This window comes from Anas acuta, chromosome 4 (assembly GCF_963932015.1).
Source record: "Anas acuta chromosome 4, bAnaAcu1.1, whole genome shotgun sequence".
Classification (NCBI taxonomy): Eukaryota; Metazoa; Chordata; class Aves; order Anseriformes; family Anatidae; genus Anas; species Anas acuta.
In genome coordinates, this window is record NC_088982.1 from 63,555,145 (window position 1) to 63,576,870 (window position 21,726).

Here is a 21,726-nt window from a genome sequence, read left to right on the forward strand (position 1 = left end):
GATGCAATCAGAAAAACGTACTGAATAAAAGCTTTGAAATATCCCAGGGAATTGACAAACCCCTCTGTATAAACCCGATTTTGACCACAGGAACAGACTAACTGAGCTCTTTTGTACCAAGAACAAGCAAACAAACAAAGCAAGAAACCAAACCAACCAACCATCCAAAAAACCTACGCAACCAACTAACCAAAAAACAAACAAACCTCAACCCACCACTGCAAAACAAAACATAATATAGATGACTTTAGAGTCATCCTTCATCACAACCCTTCAGCCATTATTTCTAGCTAGAAGACTGAATGGAGAAGGAGCGCCCAGGTATCTTTCTGCTCAAACTAAATTATTTATTGTCTATTTTAAGGTAGTATAAGTCTGTTTAACCTGAAAAACAGACAAACAGACTTACACAGTGTTGTGCAATGCTCCAAATACATCTAATCTTTTTGACAACAAGACCAGCCCTCTGAAGACCACATTCAGGTAGGTTAAAGGTGTATGAAGACTGAGCAGAAGCATCTCGCTGCTTATCACTTCAGCAATTTAGGTGCTACGGTCAGGATGAAGGTGCCTGAATTCAGGTTTTGCACTTTGGGCACCTGGGATAATCGTACAGAACCTATTTCAGTGATAGGGGAGACCTGTACCTGAGGGCCTAGAGCAGCCTGTTCCTGCACTGCCCTCCGTGCAGTTACAGGAAGGCTTTCTGTGTGCTTGCACCCACCTCCTGCAACGTGGTAATGAATGCAGTACACGTCTCAACTGGCAGACTCCACTGTCAGCAACATCTCCATCTCCGCTCCACGGTTCCTCCCCGGGTACAAATTAGTAGCTGTTCTCAACAAGCCTCAAATGTTTAGGAAAAAAAACAGATGACAGGAGCACATTTCTCATAGGGCTTCTCCCACCGGCAAGAGCTACACGCGGCAGGCTGCCAAGGGTTAGCTCGTCCCTTCCCTCTGACAGGCTTGAGCCAGCCACTTTCACACTAGCAGAGTAATGGATGGAGTAACAAACCTGGATTTTCTCTGCACGGATGCCAGCACCTGGTACCTTCAGCACTTCTGAGGCCTCTACAAGCCGTGAGCTACCCAAGAGATTACCCTACGTCTTCCATTTGTCGGTTCAGGCCAGCGGATGGTGGGGGGAACAACCAAAAAATCAAAAAGCGGGCAAACTGAAACAGCCTTGGGACAGTTGCCTGGTGTTTTGCCAGCTCAGGTCTCTATTTCTTCAACAGTGGCACGTTGGAGTCACATCCCAACAGCTACCAAAAACCAGCAGCCACTGCGCACTGCGACTGTCTCCTTATTTATTTTTTTAAGTGGGGTGTTTTATAGCTGGCCGTGGCTACCAATTGGTACCTGGGGAAGCCTAGGGCATTACTTTTGATCTACAGAGCCTTCCATGGTTTGGAACCTAATTACCTTCCAAAACTACTACCTTCTCCTCATCTGTTACCATGGCAGCTGCAATCAGCAGAGATGCTGGGGCTGACAAGCCCTGATTTACTGTGATACCAGGGCAATTCCAGGGGGCTGTCGTTTGCAGAATTTACTCCTGCTTGGTCTGACAGCGTTTTCAAGAAAGGAAGAGGTAGGATAAATTAAGACCGTACAGGCTGGGAAGTAGCGATCTTTTTTTAGAGTGATTCAACAGTTCAGTGCACACTGCTCCACTAGCATTAGATTTTTTTTATTTTTTTCCTCTTAGTAATAGTGTACGTGCCCTTGTCCCAGGGTCAAGGTATAGATGAGATTAGTAGACTTTGCTTCTTTTTAATCTATCTTCCTGCGCAGCAAGAAAATAGATTGCTTAACCAAGTGGTAAGGTTTGTTTTCTAGGATTTAAAGTCAAAATCTGATGAACATGATCTTCAGTGTTCCCTGTTCATTTCCACTGGTTACAGAAAACACTGCTTTAACTGAAACATGAGTATTTTTCCATATTGATGCTTTTCATATGGTGATCTCAAAGAGCCAGACTCATGCTTCCCAGTGAGAGAAAAGCCTAGCTTCCCACTGCAACAACTCAGTTCTTCAGAAATCCACTTCCCATGCCATCTGTGTAATAACAAATTTAGAAAAATGAGTAGTATCTTGGCAGTCTTCACAAAATGTACTCAGGATGCAGGGGAAGGCGGAGGGGTTCCTATCAAATGGGGCATTCTGTGTCTGAGTCAGAGGTGATGACGACGTCTAAGCAGGGCGCTGTTTTCTGAGAAATACGCCATCCATTTTTTAGGGCCTGACACAAGTGTGCTGCAATTCAGCCGAAATCTGCTCATTCAGTCCTGCTGATGGCCTTGTAATCACATCACGAGGCAGAGCCTCCAGGTCTGCAGTTCTGCTTGTCCTGAGCATCTTCTGGGTGCTTAACAGAACGAGCTGCTTTACATAAAAGATTCTAGGAGAACATCCCAAAATTGGCACGATCTAAACCAGCAGACACTTTAGCAATGATTAACGTGAATTATTCTACCTGTAAAACAGAGATAACCCAGCCTCTTTATTTCCTAAGACAAGAGTAGATCACTGGCATTTGAGAAGCGCCTTGAAAATCGCAGGCGCTGATAGCATCAATAACAGCACGCTACGCGATGCAATATTATTACAATAATAATGACAGTCGTTTCAGACTCTTGCATTTTTCAGGTCATCAACCAAAAACATTAACAAAGCACAGCCCTTCAGGAGATGAAAAATCTTTGCAATGTAATGCAAGCTGGTTCGTACAACCTTCTTCTCCCCCACCCTGTGCAAAGTGCCTGCCAGCATCCTTCCAGCTCCCAGGGAAATGTGAAGCGCCCCTCCTCACCCAAAAGTATCAGGCCCCCAAATGCTTCACGGGAAGCCAGAGAGCATCTAGAAGCTGACAACACTTATACGCTCTTAATTTCACTGACTTTCTTTGTTGTTGTTGTGTTTTTCTTTCTCTCTCTTTTTTTTTTTTTTTTTTTTTTTTTTTTTAATATTCTAGGTCTTGACTTGCACACCTCATCAGCAATCAGCAATGCCACCACAAAAACCACAGGGACCAAACCATGCATGTTAGACTTGAACCTGAAGGAACCTACCTCAGCTATCGAACTGCAGCTCAGCAACCAGAAATTTTCTCTCTGCTCAGCCAAAAGAGGTAAAATGCAATGCCCACTTGCAAGGCCCAGACCCTGCATGCCACTACCATGGCAAAAAACGGGACTTGCACAAGCTGTGCAAGTGGTCCCGTTGGCATACTGAGCTCTGAGTGCCTGAGCGATACACGAGAGTTCCCTAGCAAGAGCTTTCCATATTTTCTACCTTCAGGAATTTGAAAAGTGAGAAAGAATTTGGCTTTGATTTTGGGAACAGATGTTAAGACCTGTGAATATTTCTCCCCTGGCTCCTCTGTTACACCTGCTGGTTTCGTCTCATTCCTCTCTCCTTTCTCCTCTCCTTCCTCCAGTTTAAGAGCAATGGACAACAGCTGGGGTAGAGAAGGATCATTTTTTTCCTCATATCTAGAAAGCAACAAGAAAACTTTGAACTTGCCTTTAAGGCAAAAACTGTAATTGTTTTGTGTGTGTGTGTGTATATTCAGACTTCCCTCCTCATTTCAAGGTTAATGCTGACAGGAAAGGACAAAAAGCTCAGTAAAACGGTCTGCTTCAAATTACTAAGTTAAAAACAAAGGTGGTACCAGCAGCGTGCAGTTCTGCAAACATCCACGTGAAGCCTGATCCATCCACCAGCCTCCTTCCATTGGCTTTAACTCGGAAAACTACATGGGCAGATCTTCGCTCAGCAAAACACTTCAGCATGTGCCTAAAAAGAAGCACATGCTGGCATGTGTGTCCGAATCAAGGAGGAGGCAAACAAATGTTTAACTCCCTTGCCTGCGCTGAAGTCTTGAATTTTTGGGTCAGTTTTAGCCAGTGACTAGCTCCAAAGACTACAGTGAAACCACGAGCACGCAAAAAGAGCCACGCTGGGTTTATCTGTCTGGGACATGTATTTATTTCCTTGGCAGAAAGCATCCACAAGAAACGCAAGAGAGAAGGCTGAGAGCAATTATTTTTCTTTTTCTTCTTCTTCTTTTTTTTTTTTTTGATAGAGTAAATGACAGTGTTAACATTTATAAACACAAAGGCGATTCTTATGGGAATAGGAGGCTGCTTTTCCCCATTGTTTGAGGAGGACTCTGGCTGTCTGAATGGATGACACGTTAACTTTGTGGCATAGCTGCTCAAGGGAGAGCATGGTGAAGCCTCCCATGGCACTGTGCACACAGTTTACAATGGGCCTGGTTAGAATTTAATTGTTTGTTACAGTCCTCAGAAAGACATTGCTCCAAAGCAAACATGCTATGAAATAATTTTTCTCTAATTATATCAGAATAACTCCAGTCCATAAAACACTCTTTCTGAGCTTTTATGGGCAGCTGTTGCTCTCACGCTGGAAGGAAGAGCCGGCAAGTTTGAAAACAAAATAGGCCACAGAGATTTAATTTCCTATCAAATAGCTCCCTACAAGCTGTTTAAACTTTCTTTACTTAGAGAAATACTCTGAAGATTTTAGAGATTTTCAGGGCAACAGTTGCAGCAAGAGCTCCTTGTGTTCTCACTGCTCAGGGGGCTCCGCAAACACAGCATCAGATTTATGCCTTTCCCTTTCAAAATAACCCCATGCACTCGTCTGCAAAATTAATTTAAATAAACATACAGAAGAAAGGAGCATGCCAGCTCAATTTTGGGGAGGAGAGAGGAGTCCTTGGGGGAAAAATTGCTAATATCTACCATAAATCTGCTCCCTCGCAGCCTTGGCTCACATACTAATAGCTCCGTCTCTCAGACACACGCTTTTCCTCCCTACCTTTCACTCTTCTCTTCCCTGCAAGCCACGCCAGGATGCCTGTAGGTTGACTGGACAATGTTGCTGATTAAAAACCGCGAGCAGTTAGAAAACTTATTATAAAACCTACAGGGGGACTGTGTATTTGTGAATGCAATAATTAATCAATGCAGAATAAGCATGCACTGTGCATATGTTTTTTCTCTCCGTATGCAGACAGCTTCGATTACCGCGAGGGCTACGTTGCCCCCACTCTATCGCGTTAGCAAAGACAAGTTAATTGTATCAAAACTTGCATTCATCTGCAAAACCACCTAAATAATGCTGAATTGATTAATTTTGCAGGTAGAGGCTTTCAGAAGAAAATGTCACAGTGACTAGGCTGTCAGGATTTTCCTTTTAGGCTATTTTTTTCAGATGCTCAGCTATAAGGCATATGCTGAGCTGTGAACTGGCAGACTGGTTCGCATCTTAGGAATGTATTTCATTTTAATGGTTTTATTATTTTTTTCAACTCTTTGAATTAATGGAGATAAAAGAGAAATGAGAATGGCATATAAATGCAAAATGGAGTGTCGTCGTCATCCCCCTCCCCTTTTAACCTGCCTTTTAACTAGAAGCAGGTCATATTTACTTTCAAGAAACTCACAAGTACCCAATTAATAACATGATTGCGCACTTCTTCAAGAAAATTGATCATCACATACTTAAATGAAAAGAGCTACCACCCTTTCCTGAGAGTCCTTACTGAAAAACAGCATTAGGCAAGGATATTAATATTCAGCCAGGAGGGATTCACATTTCCCTTGCAAGAAATCTCCCCCTCGCTGGTCATTCCTGCCTAAATGGGAAAGCAGAGATGCTCTGCCTGAGAAGGTGTGCTTCCCTGCTAGCTCTCTGCTAAGCAGTTTGGGTTGGCAGTGACAGTGTGCAGAGCCAAGTAATCAACGTGAGTTTTCATCCCAGCACTGTGGGCACACAGTATGATTATGTGCTCTCCTTGAGCAAGGTGCCAACATTTATTGCAGCTTTGCTACGCATGGGAACTGACCAGAAGCTTGCAGAGCTCTGTGTGTGGCTGGGAAGCTAGTGCCTGGAGGACATTACCACATATAAAAAAAAAAAAAACAAAAAAACAACACATATATTAATACTTTGTAGTGGCTCCACAAAGGGGATGACATGGTTTTCTTCTGCCAATATGCAGATGATAAAGGGTTTCTGCTTGAAGCCACTAACAACCTGTACAGGAGAATTACAGTAATGCTACTAAAACCATGCTGAATTCAAGGCACTGGATGATGTCATGTTCTTACCCTTGCCACACATTTTGAAAAAGCAATCATCACAGTCTTACAAACAGGACTCGAAGCAGCAGTGCAGGGGGGTTCGACATAAAGAAGTGCCAAGTCAAATGGGCTTATACAAGCCGTTTGCAGCAATGAGCACATTTGTCATGAGACCTCTCAGCAACTTGGGTTCTAAATCTCTGACATGGAGCAACTCTGAAGGGAACTCAAAAATATCCATTAACGTGTCAAATATAGATGAAACTCATGTTTTCTGTTGCTCACACAACTCCATTTTTAGTGCAAAGTATCTTGCAACAAACTATAGCAAGATACTCCATTAAAACTCTGCACTGCTTTAGCCATTAGGTCACCATACAAACACTGTTGTCATGACATCAATTAGCGGCACTTTGCTTATGTCGATACTATTATTAATATCCTGAAACACTCATTTCTATTACTATTTAATTAACAGCAAAATGTCCTGAATAGTTATTTGTGCGTAGTTATTAAAAGAAGCACGCTGAATGTGATTAAATATCAAGAACTGTGACTTAAAAATCCTTCCCACACCACTTCTTGTGCCAAAGAATATCCTGAAAAATTTAGAAATAGTTAAAGGCTTTCCATAACCAGGATATTATAGATTGGAATAAACTGTTAGGCCCTGGCTCTGCACTACAAGAGTCTATCCACGTGGAACATACCTCAGTTACCGTTTTCAGATGCAGTGTTAGCAATTAACTGCACTAGTATTTGTACAGAAATTTAGTAAGTCTTCTGGAAAAGCAGTAACCCTGAACAAGTTCTTGACTACAAATTCAGATCCCACCTAAAACTGAGGCTGGCAACACGATGAGCGTTGGAGAATTTCCTTTGTGTTTTAGGAAATTGAAAATGTTATTCTGAACGCAAAATATTAATAGTTCAAAGGAAATTACTGACCACCTATGCAAAGACAGCAGAGCAGAAGACAGGCGGATATGAGAAAGACTTCATGTCTATTCATGAACAGCACTGGTATACAGGCATTTCAGAGGTAACATCGAGAGTCTGTGGATATCAAGCGGGCTGATTAGCAGTACTTACCGCAAATGTTATTTATATTGTTTGATCCTGACCTACTCTGGTAAACGCACAGTTTAGCAATGATAGCTGTAATTCTGTGCCCGTACACAGACACTAAGAACCTGCGTTTTCTCATGCAAACACACAAACAAACTGGTGTGTACGTACCGGATTAAAAAAACAACAGTCAGCAAACAAAGAATATTAAATGCTATACCTTTGAGTCATAATCTTATAGGCATCTGGCAGATAACAGCGGATATTCTCCATCTGAGCAGGATCAGAGTCACAGATTTTATCGTCAGTCCTCCCGTAGTTGGCACTTTCAATCATGATAACATCTGTTCCCGGGCAGCGGAGCTCGATGGGGTAACTCTCACAGGACAGCTCCCTTCGGACCACAGCCATGGGGACCGGGGCTCGGCTGAAAGCTGCAAGGATTAACACAGAAACACAGCAAACATTTACTTTTCCACGCTGATAGGAGGATTAAAAGCAGAATGACATTTAGCAGCGTTTTTTTTGTCTGTATGCTGTACCGAGATGTGCTCTGGATAGCTTGGGTACCCTCATAATATGGCCTGCAGAAGCGAGGTCTGATCCCCAGCCTGCTGGCCACCTGGAGAAATCACTTCCCCGCTCAGCTGCTTGCTTTTCTCATCACAAAAAACACAAACGATCCCTTTTGTAAAGGGCTTTAGAAACACCATATTGAGAGAGCTAAACAGCAACTCCGGCGTTGTTATTACTTCGGCTTGCTAGGTGAAAGGCTTTGATATATAAAATTACAGCCCGGGGTTGTGCCTGATCAGCTGGGGGAAATGGTCTGTCCATGAGCAACGCAAGCACCAGGATCCCACCTGCTCAGCGTGACTGCAGCTGCCCTAACATCTGCATGGCTCCCAGTCCTTTTCCAGGTCCTCAGAACACACACAGGTGCCAGAAGGTTTCCAGCACCGCCTGCAGCGTGCCAGGGGCTGGCCTGCAGGTTCTGGGAACCACCCCGACGTCTGGTACCCGCAGTGATATTTTCTGATCTATGTGCACTCGATACTGCCACATGCTTGGGAAGTTCATTTAAACAGACATCAGAAATCTTATTTGATTAAAAAAAAAAAAAAAAAAAAAAGTTGGCTCCGTGTTGGCAACAAACAAAGAGATGTGCTTTGAGACGCCTTGAAAACAAAGCCCAAAGTATCAGTACACAAACTCGAAAGACAAGAAGCAGCAATACTTCTCATCTCCACAGTCTCTTTGATCCAAAGATCTTCAGCAGCCTGAACAATGTGAAATGCACCGATGCCCTCACACCCACGTGAACTAGCTACGTGTTGTCACTCTCATTTGAGCCACAGAAGTGTTACTTGTCTTCCAGAATATCTTTCAGCAATCCCATGGTGAAGCTGGGAACCAACTACTTGTTTCCCAGCCAAACGTGCTGGCCACGAGCCGAAACAAAAGCCAACCCCTACTTTTCCTTATTCTACAAGGATGAAAACCCCAATACCACAAAGGTTTCCAGTTGTAGGGACAATGTGCCATTGCATCAATGTCTTCTCTCATAAAACTTCAACCTGGTGCACACACTCCGTGCTTCCTTATGGAAAAAGAGTGCACTGCTGTTTGCGTACCCCTTAGCTGGATGAAGGCTGCCTCTGTCTGTCTGTCTGGCAGGCAGCGATCCAGCACATTACATTAACTCCTGTGCAACATCCCATTACTGTCAATTGTCTCATTGAGATCCGCATTATCGGACAGATGAACCTTTCCATTTCTGTGACTTTGCGGGGATTACTCTAAAAGCAGATACTAGTGATGTGGTAGAGCTGTGGACTAATTGCCAAACTCCTGAGACAGACGTGCATTTCATTCTTCGATAATAGCTTCTCCGATTACCATAGCTTCAGGGTTTGGATCATGGAGGATGTGCTTCTTTCCCGAGATTAGAGTAACAGTTTTGCCCTGGTCTCTTATTGCACCATACATCTGTTTAATGCAATAAACCCATAGCGAAACCAAATCCTCGTGTTTCAGAAAGGGGAAAGCCAGGAGAAAAAGCACAAAGCTCCAAGATATAATTCCTCGTTCTCACCTTTGGCTTGATATTACTAACCAACTACGAGGTGAGCGGAGGAGGAACAGGACGTGGAGGCACAGACAAGATCTGAGCAAAGAAAAAAGCCCAACGCTTGACTTGATGGCAAAAGGGAAGAGTTTCTAGTTGCCTGCATTACCTTTCGCGATCACAGGCCCACTGCTGACCAGAAACTTTCAGGTTCAGGAAGGAGCTGCGGTGAGCTCGCTCTCTGCTAGCTCCGTACTAAGCCTGAGCAGGTTGGCAATATGGGAGGCAGGTGGTTTTGAGCAGATTTTGGCAGAAGGCTGAGGCCAAGAGTACTCTCTCCTACTGCCGTGTGCTTAGAGGACTCTATGAAGTGCCAAGAAAATGGCACAATGAGGTATACAGCTAACATTAGCTGTTTGAGACTAAGTCTTGGCCAGTTTCTTGGGGAATTTGGGTATTTTCTCTAGGAGGTTAATGACCAGTTCTGTTTTATGCAAAAGAAAAGGGTTGGAAACAGAGCAGGCTCCTCTCTGGCCACTTGCTCCATTGGGCTGTGGATGTGTCTGTGGACTACCATAACCACAAAGACAGATGCTAAAACTAATTTATTTTTGCAGTTCCCACTACAAGAAAACAAAAAACTCTGAAGCATGGTGACCAGAGGTTTGAAAGTGCATTTTTGCCATTAATTCCTTTGCCTCTTTTGCAGTAACTATGCTATATTGTCAAGGAAGGCAGGCATTAAAGATACGATGGCTGAGGAAAACCCTGCTTAAAATCATAGAAATTAATTGACTGGGAATTCACTTACACAAACCTGGTGTATTTGTCAAAGAGCAATCCTGTACGTACGCAGCTAATCTTAACTCTCATGTTTTATTAGAAATAGGACATCAGGAGCTGCTACCAGCAATATGGTTTCATTAAAATAGAAGTTTATCTGAGGGCAAAGACAGTGTCCTAATCTCACAGCAAGTCTATCAACAAGGATGATGCAGTACTTACGGCTTCTAGTGGAGGATTTTACAGTTAAAATGAAAATACAGAGGTTTAATAAAAGCTATTGCACACAGTTCTGTACCAGATGTGAGAGCACATTTCTTGTATGTTCTATATGCACGTGAGACTTTATGAAATCTATCTACTAAAACTGCATGAATGTTAATGGGAATGGGGATGGGGATGGGAATGGAAAACAGCTCATATTCTACTTCCCATTAAAGAGTACCTGGATGGATGCAAATGTTTCCAGATGTGGCTTGTTATACACTGGAATTCACCTTTTTGTTTCTCACACAGTCACTCAACCACCTGCTATCAGGACAGCTCTCGTTTATAGATACCTTACTGTGGTATCACACAGTCAACAGTTATTTCCTGGATATATGGCATAAGATAAATGTGACACCTTGGACGAGCTTTGTTTGGATCAGGAATTAGGGATAACGGAACACCATAATACAATGAAATAGGAGAAATCAATGGTGCATGTTTCCCATCCTGCCATTCTCTATCAAATGAGTTGCTCCACGTGGCCTTTCTCTACCCTGATATCTGCAATAAATACTCCAAAGAGAGACTTGAGGTTGGTTGTTTATCTCCTTTGCAAGCACATTTGTTGACATTGTGTCCCTATGTGATAATCTTACTTTATCATTTTTACTGGTTTTCCAGTGAGGAGCAAAGATTTTTTTTATTATTATTTGTGTGTGCTTCTTGCTATGAAATAAGATACATCAAAGCCCATCTGTGAAATACACAGCACGACTGTATTAATTCATTAATCCATTCTCTCTCCTTTGAGCAGCTCCCTATCTTTGCAGTCTCTCACTGAGCTCCTTATTTAATCTCCTAAATAAGTGACCTAATTGTTGGCTGGGAGTCAAGAAGAGCTGACGGCTGCTCACTACGTTGGAAAACAGGTGCCTTTTTCCAGGATCCTATGTGCAGACATCAATCTAGCACAGACAGCTGAACCTAAAAAAATTGAAAAACGCTTTTTTTTTTTTTCTTTTTTAACATTTAATCATGTGCCAGTTTGAGTCTTCTAACTGCGGCCGTTTGGTGGCAACCCATGCTCCTGAGCTTACACAGGGCAAAGCGAGAGGGAGAAACAGTCACAGACAGTGTCAGGATTTTATCTCAGCGATTTAGAACTTCTTTGTCTCTGCTAATTTCAGGAGCTTGAAAATTAAGTAAGTCATCAAAATCTTGCGCTTTTTCTCCCCCTTGCTTTTGACCTCAGAACATAATTGCCTCTTGTCATGCCTGCAGGGCATGGGCTTGTAGTTATCACTGTGTGCTTAATCAAATGCTGAAATAGCCTTTAAATTACGTCTCTTCTTGGCTGCTAGAGACTTGTTGAGCTCTGTTACATTTAGAGGCATGACGGTAGTAGATGTACTTTTAAAAGAAAAGTGTGGGATGATGTTTTTAATTAGGTATTATATGCAATTTTCCCAGAGAAATGATGTTCTGGCTCAGATTTTTCGGAGTGAAATTTAAGTGCATATTTAAGCACGGCGAAACAAAAAGCTGGAAATGTAGAGATAATTATTTTCACAAGCTCTACACAGGATTTGGTCTGCCCAGCTAAACACCTGACTTACTGTTCCCAAAGGCAAACACACCACGCTGGGGGAAAAGGTTTCCTGCTAGTTTGGAGAAACACTTCTGTGTTTGTAATTTCACAGTACTTAATATTCCCACCATTCATTTTGATTCTGCAGGAGGAAAAAAATAAAAAGTTATATATATATATATATATTTATATAAAGCCACTCTCTTATTCTGCAGCCTACTCTGGTATGGGTACAGGCTGAAATCCCATTTGGGTTACAAGGCCTTCTATGAGTGTCGCTCCCCAAAGAAAAGCACATGCCCAAGTGCTTTTCTACACCAGGGTCCCACTTTTCCTGTTAAGAAACAAAGCAGCGTTACCGCATTCATTTGCAGCACGCAAACAGAGCTCAGTGTTTCTTCTCTCCCTTAATCCAAATTACATCTGGCCTCTGATCTGACGAACAATATTGGCAGCAAACAAAAACTCAAGTTAAAGATAGCGACAACAAACATTTCTCCCATTTGCACTGCGCCCGTCCCCCCAGCCTTTCCATGCTCACAAATATTAGTTTAGTTCTGACAAGATTAAAAATACCGGCTGGTTAAAAGTTCTCGGGAAACTTGTGATCGGAATACAAACAGGGAAATGCTCTTGTCTCTCCCCTGCTTTCTCTGTGTATGCTGACAACAAATTAAATAGCCAGGAAGCCTGTGTCCTTTCTAGCGGGATGGGGTAGAGGAGCCTTCCTTCTGCTCTCAGCCCACAGAGGGGTTAAAGGTGGAGCCTACAGACAGCGGCTGGTGCCGAGTTCTTGCAGGAGATGCTTCCAGCATCCACAGCCAGGTTCTCCAGGGAGGAAAGGAAGGCAGCGTGGCCAAACGGCTGGAGCCTCTGACAGTGCAAGGCTGGAGCCAGGCAGGGCCCGACTCCACTCCTGGCTCACCCCTCCGGCCCTCAGCTGATTGCTGTCTTATTAATGAAAATGAGAAAACTATCCTCGCCATTAAGCACTCCAAAACCTGCCCCAGAAAGGAAGAAACCCCAGAAGGTGAAGAATATGGCTTCAGCCTGTCTTTCCTCATATGAATTGAATACCCGCACCCCCGGGCTTTATTATTTCCTAGAACAATTTGCGACTTTCCTTTGTGCATCTTTACCCTAAGCAGAGCCCACCTCCACCCAGCAAACAGCCAGCTGTGAGCAGACCTCACTAACTGCAGGATCATCCTCTGGAACGGAGTATGCAAAAAAAAGACCGAAAAGAAATGCAATCCTGTGCAACAACCTAGAAAAGACAACCAAATAAAAAGTCCAAAAAAAAAAACAAAAAATCAAGTCCTTCCCTGTGCATTTTATGTGGAATTTGAGGTCAAAAATGGTTCCAGCTCACAAAAAGTTAGTTAAGATCATGGAAAAGAACCAAAGCATTCCAAAAAGAAAGGTGGGAGGCCGAATTTAATGTGCTCTTATAAAATAACGTGATGACCTACCTTCAAATTAGAGGTCAGAAGTCCAGTCCTAGCCTGAGTTAAATGTTACTTAACCAAATTCAGTTAAAGTACAAACACCAAGCTGAGAACAACAGACAAAAGACATCCTGTCTCCAAGGGGACAGTCCAAAGCAAGAATATTAATATTTAGGCCACATCATGGGAAAAATCTATTCCCAAGGATATTTCCCTTGCAGTGAATCATCTCATTTGTAATGAAAGACACGGACGAGAAGATACTCAGATACAACTGCTCTTTAAATTCACAGTCTTCCTGTGAGGAAATTAACTTTCAAGAGTAGGAAAACTGTAAAGATAGGGTAAGAACCTGGGGTTGAAGTCCTGCACTGCAGAACAGAAGACCCACAAACAACTCTCATGCTAAAGTCACCCTCCAGCCTAACACAGACATCGCTTAAATATCAGGGTTTCAAATCCTGAAGTCCTCGTCCTCAAAATTCAGACGCTGGGGCTCTCAATAAAGGAAATGTTAAGTTCTGTGCAAGAGACCATTCTTTCTTTTTGCTTGTTTGTTTTATAACAAATCCACATACCACACACCACACCAGTGCCCTGGGTAAGGAAAAACATGACACTTATCCAACCCCAAGTTACTGCTGTTACAATAGATGCTTAGCTGTCTTCAAAAAGCAGGGAAGCTTTGACTTTGACATTGCCAAACAACCTTGAAGTCTCAAATTTAATTCAGTACAAATTAATGTGGTGAAGCGAGTGGAATTTGAGTAATAACAAAATTCACCTCATTTTAAATTACTCCACTGTAGCTTTTTATTATAGCCATTAGTAAGGTTAATTTTTTAATCTCAGATAAAAACTTTTATCAACCACCATAGCAGGTATGCTCATAGAGGCACTCAGGTAAATGAGTACCAAGGGTTTAGCCCTTGTAAGGAAAAAGGATTTGTTTATCCTTTTCAGATTTTGTATTAAATCAGAAGTTCTTCCGATAATTTATTACCACTTTATTTACACTTTATTACCACTTCCACCTAAAACACCAGATTAAATTCTTACAGATGCTAAAATAATGTCAATCTGGAATAATTTCCCTGTTAACCAATAGAGTTGTTTGTTTGTTTTTTAGGTGTCATCTGAATGGGCTTCAATGCATAGTAAATCGTACACACACAAGGATTAACGGTGTCTCCGGCTGGATATTGCCCAGGAGCTGAGGACATGCTGTTCCCCGTCACCTGCACCACCACGAACTGGGAGGCAGCAGCATTGAGCTACAGGAAGCAGGACAGGGATAAAGATAAGGAGACCAAGGAGGCTAAACCTGATTTCTAGCCCACTGTGAGGGAAAACAAAAACACAAAAATTAACAAAAACAAATAAACAAGCAAGCAAGCAAACAAAAAAATCAGGACCCAATCCAGAAGTCATCAGGTTCAGAAATCCTTTTTAAGTTAGATACAAATCAGGTTAGATGTATTTGGGGTTTAGCTGAAATACTGTGACAGCAAATAATGTATTCCTACCAAGTAACACCTCCTCAAAGTTAAAGTTTAATTTTGATTTACAGTTCCCTGAATAGCCTCTGAAGGGGACCATTAAAGCTCTTGTAGAAATATCTGCATTATTAAAGAAATGATGAACAGCATGGTGAGGATTACTCGGTGATGTTTATGGACTTGTTTAGCAAAGCAGTAAATCTATTTTTAAGTTTGCATTGCCCAGAAAGGAGAACTGTGTGAAATCTGAAGAAATGTCCAGAGAGAAAGGAAAGCAGGCAAAAGGGAAGAATTTCTCTGCAAGTTGTACAGGCTATCATTCAAAGACCTGTATACAAATTTTGGGTGCCAAACATTTAACATTTAAACCAATTCCGTCACAGCACTGTATGTCAAGAGTGACTCCCGTAGAGTTAATTTTACAAGAAGTTACCCAGAACTTGAAGCCTAGCCATTTTTCAGGAAGTAATATGGCTAAACGGTAGACCATTAAATAAATAACTGTGATTTTTCTTGGTGCTTTAGACATCACAGCCTCTTTGAGTCTCTGCCATAAATAGCAACAGAGAATTTGCTCTTTCCACTAGCCGTAACTCTGCGAAAGTTTTATAAAGAAGTCAGACTGCTTGAAGATCTTGCCTCTCAGAATTGTAATCCATCATAAATGTTATATATACATAATATATATCTATGTGTACACACGCACACTTCTATAAATGCATGACGTGTGTAACATGGGGCTGAACAACCCCAACTGCCTCAGCCTGTCTTCATAGGAGAGGTGCTCCAGCCCTCGGAGCATCCTCGTGGCCTCCTCTGGACCTGTTCTAGTGCATCCGCGTCCTTCTAGGGCTGGAGGCCCCAGAGCAGCACTCCAGGTGGGGTCTCACAAGAGCTGAGCAGAGGGGGAGAATCATCTCCCCTCAACCTGTTGGCCACATCACAAAGGTAACCCATCCCCAGCCGCTGGATAGGGATTTGCAAAGCATGGCATCTATTAGCTCCACCTCAGAAGTAGAGGCATGAGGTCCAACATCCTTTTTGCTGATGCTTTAGCAAGAACTAACAAGTAGGCTTTGTTGAGCCATTCTTTGTGACCCTCCAAATCCTGACTCTCAATGAAGCCTTTAATGTAACTCCCCTCTGACTCTGAAAGATCAAGGATTTCACTCCAAATACACTAACATCTAAAAAAAGCTTTGCAGAAGCGTACGCTTTCATCTGAACGTCAGCCAACTTTATCTACTTCCACCAAGCTTAAAAATAAAGAACAATAGGAGAATTAATTCTAGGAATGAACTGAAATGCACACACGTGCTCCAGGTGGAAACATATTCCAAATAAAAACAGATTTTCAGGGAATCACTTTTTTTTTTTTTTTTCCTGCAGATAACTCTCCTCCTCAATGGAAAATAACAAAACATTAAGAGTAATGAATTAAATTACCTCTACAAAATGGTTCGCTTGCTAGGAAGCAAACCCAAAAATCCTAAGTGTCCAGGTTTCTTATTGCACCCACCTGCTCACAGAAAACACTGGGGTTAAGTATTTTCCCCGTAATGCATCCTGTGCAGATACTGATCTGGAAATACTGCATATGTTCATGGGTGTAAATATGAACACACACAATACTGCCCATCTCAAGGTGAGGCAGAGAAAAAAATCTGAAGTAACGCTTACCTGCAGACTCCCCAGATGCTCTGAACAGAGTAATTGTTCCCAAAAGAGCCAGGTGAAGAGGTCTGCAAAAGAGCTGAGGGCTCATAGGATTCACACCGGGGAAGGGATGCTTGTCCTGCGGTACCACCGTGACTGCCACTGGCAAACCAGGGTGGCTGGGGCACGCCAAGGTGGAAGCAAAACCAAGCATGAATAAAGTCACAAGGACATTGCGCTCAATGAAAGCACCGTGGCACCAGATGAAACCTGTAGGGTTTATGAAACCCCGGTTTATGAAAGTCTCTAGAGCTCTGGATACCATGATTTATGGCTCGTCCTGTGGGAAAGCACAGGCCAAGACACCTGTGTGTATAACTGAACCCAAAGAGGGTCTGTGCCACAAAGGACATTTAAACTAAAATACCAGAAGAGGAAATATATGCACATTCGAGATGTAGCACAGAAAAGGATAGCCATGTGGCATGGGTGACAAACAGATACAGATGTACTTGAGGGCACAACGCTCACCAGTTTCATGAAAATATGGTTGAAGAAAATCTAACTTGCTTCAGGAAAAACACACTGCAACCAGCTATGATGGATGGAAGGCTTGATTTCTCAACACATTCACTAATCTTGTTTCAGATTCTTCTCCTGCAAGAGCTCCCTCTCTAAGCAGATGAAATTAAATCTTTTGTTGATCTGCCATCAAAAAACCAGACAAACAAACAAACACAAATCTAACTGCCCGACAAAACCAGATAGAGATAAGGGCAAAGAAAAGTTTTCAACATAACACCTGATGGAAGACTCCAGTCCTAAAAATGGGGCTGATCCCCTACAGACACAGTATCAGAAAAAGCTGGGCTTTTTCAAACCTGCTAGGACAGCAGAGGAATCACAGGCGGCGGGGATGCAACTCAGAGGCAGCCTGCAGCAGAACTGGAAGGGCAAAGTTAGTTAAAAGTTATTGGTTAACTTTCTAATGTAAGCATGTTACGGCACATTTCTGTGAGCTTTCTAACAAAGGATCCGTTTCAAGCATGTTTTCCTGTACTTTTAACACCCATCACTTTCTGTAGGTGTTTCAGGCATCGTTATCCTGGAGTTATACATACCTCACATCTAGAATTTTCTGCCTTTTCTCAGAATAAAATTGTTGCATATTTCCACCATCTTGTGCTTGCAATTCGTATCTGAGGAAATTGTTCTGCTATCACTGCCCTCCAAGGGCACTGCTGGAGTATGAGGGAAAAGCTTTATAAATGAAATCAGGCTTTTTTAGTTTTTATTCCGTGGTAAAGCACCTTAAAACACCCCCACAGGACTTACCGTGGCAACACTCTGCAGAGGTAGGGTTAACAAATCTGTTTGGCAGGGGATGTAGGGAACTACCTAAAAATACCAAAGGTCACAGAGAAAGGCTGGTGTTGAACCCATTTTTTCTTAAAAAATAGTTTTCAAAGCACTGGAACATTTGCCATGGGGACTTTTGGGTGAAGGTGCTACCACATGGGATGTTGCTTTGGTGGAGGGTTGCCATTACCCCTAGACTCAGATAAGGAATGAGGAAAAGCAGCCCCTAAATCTCTCTCTGAAATTTTTTCATGGCATTACTGTCTGAGAAGTAGATGCTACAAGTCTCAGGCGTGACTGGAAAAAGTAGTAAGGTAGTGTTGCCTACTAAGCATAAAAGTTAAGGAAATTTTATAGCAAGACTGTCTGAGGGTAGTTTCATACAGGATCCTGTTCCTATTGTTTATGTCTGTTGAACAAAGACAAACCAACACAAAAAGGTGCCGATGGCCAAGTAATCACAAACCAATTTAACTTGGAAAGCAAAGTTAAGACCACAGCCCTCCCTGGTAAGATACCTGTTTGGGGGTTTTACCCAGAACAGCGTCCTGTAGATGAAAATATTTCACACCAAACTGCATAGAAATAAAACTTTAAGCATTTAAATGCGAACAGTAAATTGAGAAGTCCGATTCCAGGTGACAAATTCCCCACTCTACAATCACGAGAAAAAGCTTCTTTTGTTAAGAAGTTTACCCTCGCTTGAAAAAGAAGACAAAGGCAGCAATGCAGTTTTAACAAGTACAAATTGCAGTTTGGAAACAAAGCTTGCAGTTATGGAAGCTCAAAGTATTAAAAAGCAAAACAACACCAACACAGAAAACCTGCCTACCATCAGATTAAGAAAAAATATGCTCGTAAAACTTTTAAGTAGCGGCAGTATTTTTAAAATAGTGAGGTGTATAGGACAAACACAGCCAGGTATCAAGCATTAAATAAACCCTCTGCACATATCCCCCAACTCACTCCAACCTGTATTTGGAGAGAAGCAAACAGATGTACTCATAATTCAGAGAACAAAAGCACCTCTTTATCACCATCAGATATTAGGAAAGATATAACAGCAAGTGCTACAGCCCGACATTTTTCATTCTGCAGAATTAGATACCTTAGATATAAGAGCTTGTAGAAAAAAAAAGAAAAAAGACACCCTCTTAGGAAGCCCGTGCTGCTTTTTAACTCGATCTGGGACACTGGCACATTGCTACCGGCAACTCTTAAAGAAATCAAGGTTATGAGAACAGAACATAACTCCCATTGCACACAGGAAAAAATGCATTAGCTCTTGCTTCTCAAAAATAATGTAAGCATGGAATTGTCACCCCAACTTGATGCATTTCTGGAAGTTCAGCAAGAACCTCATCAGTCCAGTATCATTCAACACACTTCTTGATGATCTGAAAGAAAATAAACTCCAGGCTTGCCAAATCTGCAGTCAGTGCAAAACCCGATAAAATGTTAAGTAATGATATGGACCTTGTCAGCTTTGCAGATTGATCTGTACACTGTTCGAGCAGACCATGCTTTAACACAGACAAACGCAAGCCCAAGGAGGAATACAAGAAGTGCTCATTATGTGAGACCACAGCCTAGCAAGCAGCCACTCTGAAACAAAACTGTTTGCATGATTGATAAGCATTTGAACACTACACAGTGGCTCAAAGGGCAAACATGATCTTTGTGAGTATTAGGAGGTGAATACAAGGAGAAGTGGGAAGACAAAATTGCCCTGCATATGATATTAATGAGTCCATTAGGGGAACATGTACATTGTGGTTTCTGTACTTCAAAAAAGATTGTCAGAAACTTTGAAGGAGGTTTTGCAAAAGAGCTTAAGATAAATTTTAAAAAATAAATGAAGTAGAGTCTGGAAAACCAGATTTATAGTGAGACACCAAAGGTGCTTAAGTCTGTTTAACTAGGACAAAAAAAACACTGCAGCCTGGAGGTTTCTACAGAGGGAAGCTATTTCTAAGGACAGTGAGCTCTTCAGCAGCAAAAGGCAAGCACGATGCAATGGTTGGAAGCTGAAGGTAGATAAATTCAGCCTAGAATTAAGGTACATATTTTAACAGTGTGAGTAATTTACCATGGAACAGTTTACTTAGGTATGTGATGTATTCCTTATCAGCTGAAGTCCCTAAGCTATGCCTGGGTATTTTTCTGGAAGATATGTTACAGCTCAAACTGGAGATATGGGAGCCTGATGCACAAATCACGGGGTGAGATCTCTATTGTGCACAGTCTGGCTTGTTGATCATAGTAGTCTCTTTGTATTTTAAAGATCTATGAAGATTTAGGAGAAAGAAAACAGGAAGAGAGAGGGACGTTTGGCAGCAAGGAACTTGCCGAATTTATTATCTCAGTAAAAATAAAAAATAAAAATGTCTCAGTCAGCTTTTATGCAGATACCTGCTGCGCTCATCCATGCAAAGAAGGTTTGTATCTTGCCTTTATCTCGTGGTTGTGAATGGACAAAAATGTTCCAGGACAGCTTCCTTGAATTCCTAGGAATAAAAGATGCCAGGGAGGAGGAAGGGAATTGTTTAATGCAAACCAACAGATGGGATTTCAGTCAGAGGCTTGCTTTGTTTTCATAATGAACCATAATCTGTGTAATCTAAAACAGTTTTTATTTGTTGCAGGAAAACATAAAGACTGCAGCTACGGCACTTGAATTGCTTTCTCAACCATTTGTTACCAGAGGTGCCTCTTCGTTGCCGAAGGTGCACTGGACCTGGCCCAGTCAGCCACATGGACAGGTAGGGCAGATGAAAGTATAGATGTTACACTGACATTTTCAGTAGGTTTTTCTGTGTGTGTGTTTTGTTTTTTGTTTTCTTTTCCCTTTTTGTTTGCCTATTCATTTATTTATTTTTACCTTCAGCCTTCCAGTATGTGCACAACACAACACCGAATCAACAGCAGAGGCAGTTATGGGCCTGGTACGATGTTACTGGGATGGGTTGAAGGCATTATTTCGCAAACCCTACATCCCAGTCACATTGATGCATCCCAGTCACATTGATCCCGTGTATCGGTGTGGTTCCTTAAGTCCTCTTTTTGCAGCCACTCGTGTCAGGCATGGAAAGGTAGAGAAAGCCAGCAGCACTGCAGAGATACAGGGTCTCCACTCTGCTGACAGCTCTGTTCCACAAACCTGCTCTGCCATACGTTACCTTATACTACATTATCTCCTATACCTCAACATAGAAAGGTGAGCAATTCAATGTTAAGGTGCAAAGAAAAGATAAACTTAAGCTACTGGGAAGCCTGGAGCTGCAGCAAGTGGGTGCCACGTACATTGCTTATTATGTTGCTACGGCTCAATATTTAGGTCTCAGCAATGTCAGACATCTATTTGTGGCTTCTCAGCACACTTGCATCCGTATAATGCTTTGCAATTTAAAATACTGACTTCTATTCATACATATTTCCTCATGTTATTTAAGTTCATCTTCATATTAAAAATAAATGGATTTAAAATGTAGGCAGCTATGCATATAAGCACTCTGCTTGAAAGACATACTTTATCTTTAAATAGCAGCAATCAATATACGCAGTATATAACCTAAACAAATTTTTATTATGAATCCTTAATGGATGTATGCTTTGGTCATTTTTATTACTAATATATTATTGATTTACAGAATACATTACCACCTTAGGCACTGGGATCCACTGGAGTCCTTAGGCTGTGCATATAGTTTTAGTCAAAACAGGAGCTGAAAGTCAATAACCCATTTACCACCAGTGTAGACCCTCTCTGGCGTTAGATATTTTAATGATGGTCTGACTCTCACAGAGGAATCACTTGTCTGACAGTGGCATTTCTAAGTCATCGTTATTAATGTAAAATTATCCGTGAGGCCTGCCTGCTTATCTTTCACACTGCTTTATTGCCAAAACGCTTTGGGAGTCACAATTAC

General features: G+C 42.0%; 1 protein-coding gene across 6 annotated transcripts in view; it reads right to left on the reverse strand.

The window, feature by feature from the left end:
* The window catches only part of ADGRL3 (adhesion G protein-coupled receptor L3), a 512,834-nt gene that overhangs the window by 250,705 nt on the left and 240,403 nt on the right, over positions 1 to 21,726 (reverse strand). For all 6 annotated transcript variants that reach the window (XM_068681641.1, XM_068681639.1, XM_068681640.1 and 3 more), the window contains one exon: positions 7,407 to 7,620. In XM_068681641.1, the coding sequence (XP_068537742.1) occupies positions 7,407 to 7,620 (214 nt within the window). The remainder of the gene's footprint in view (positions 1 to 7,406; positions 7,621 to 21,726) is intronic.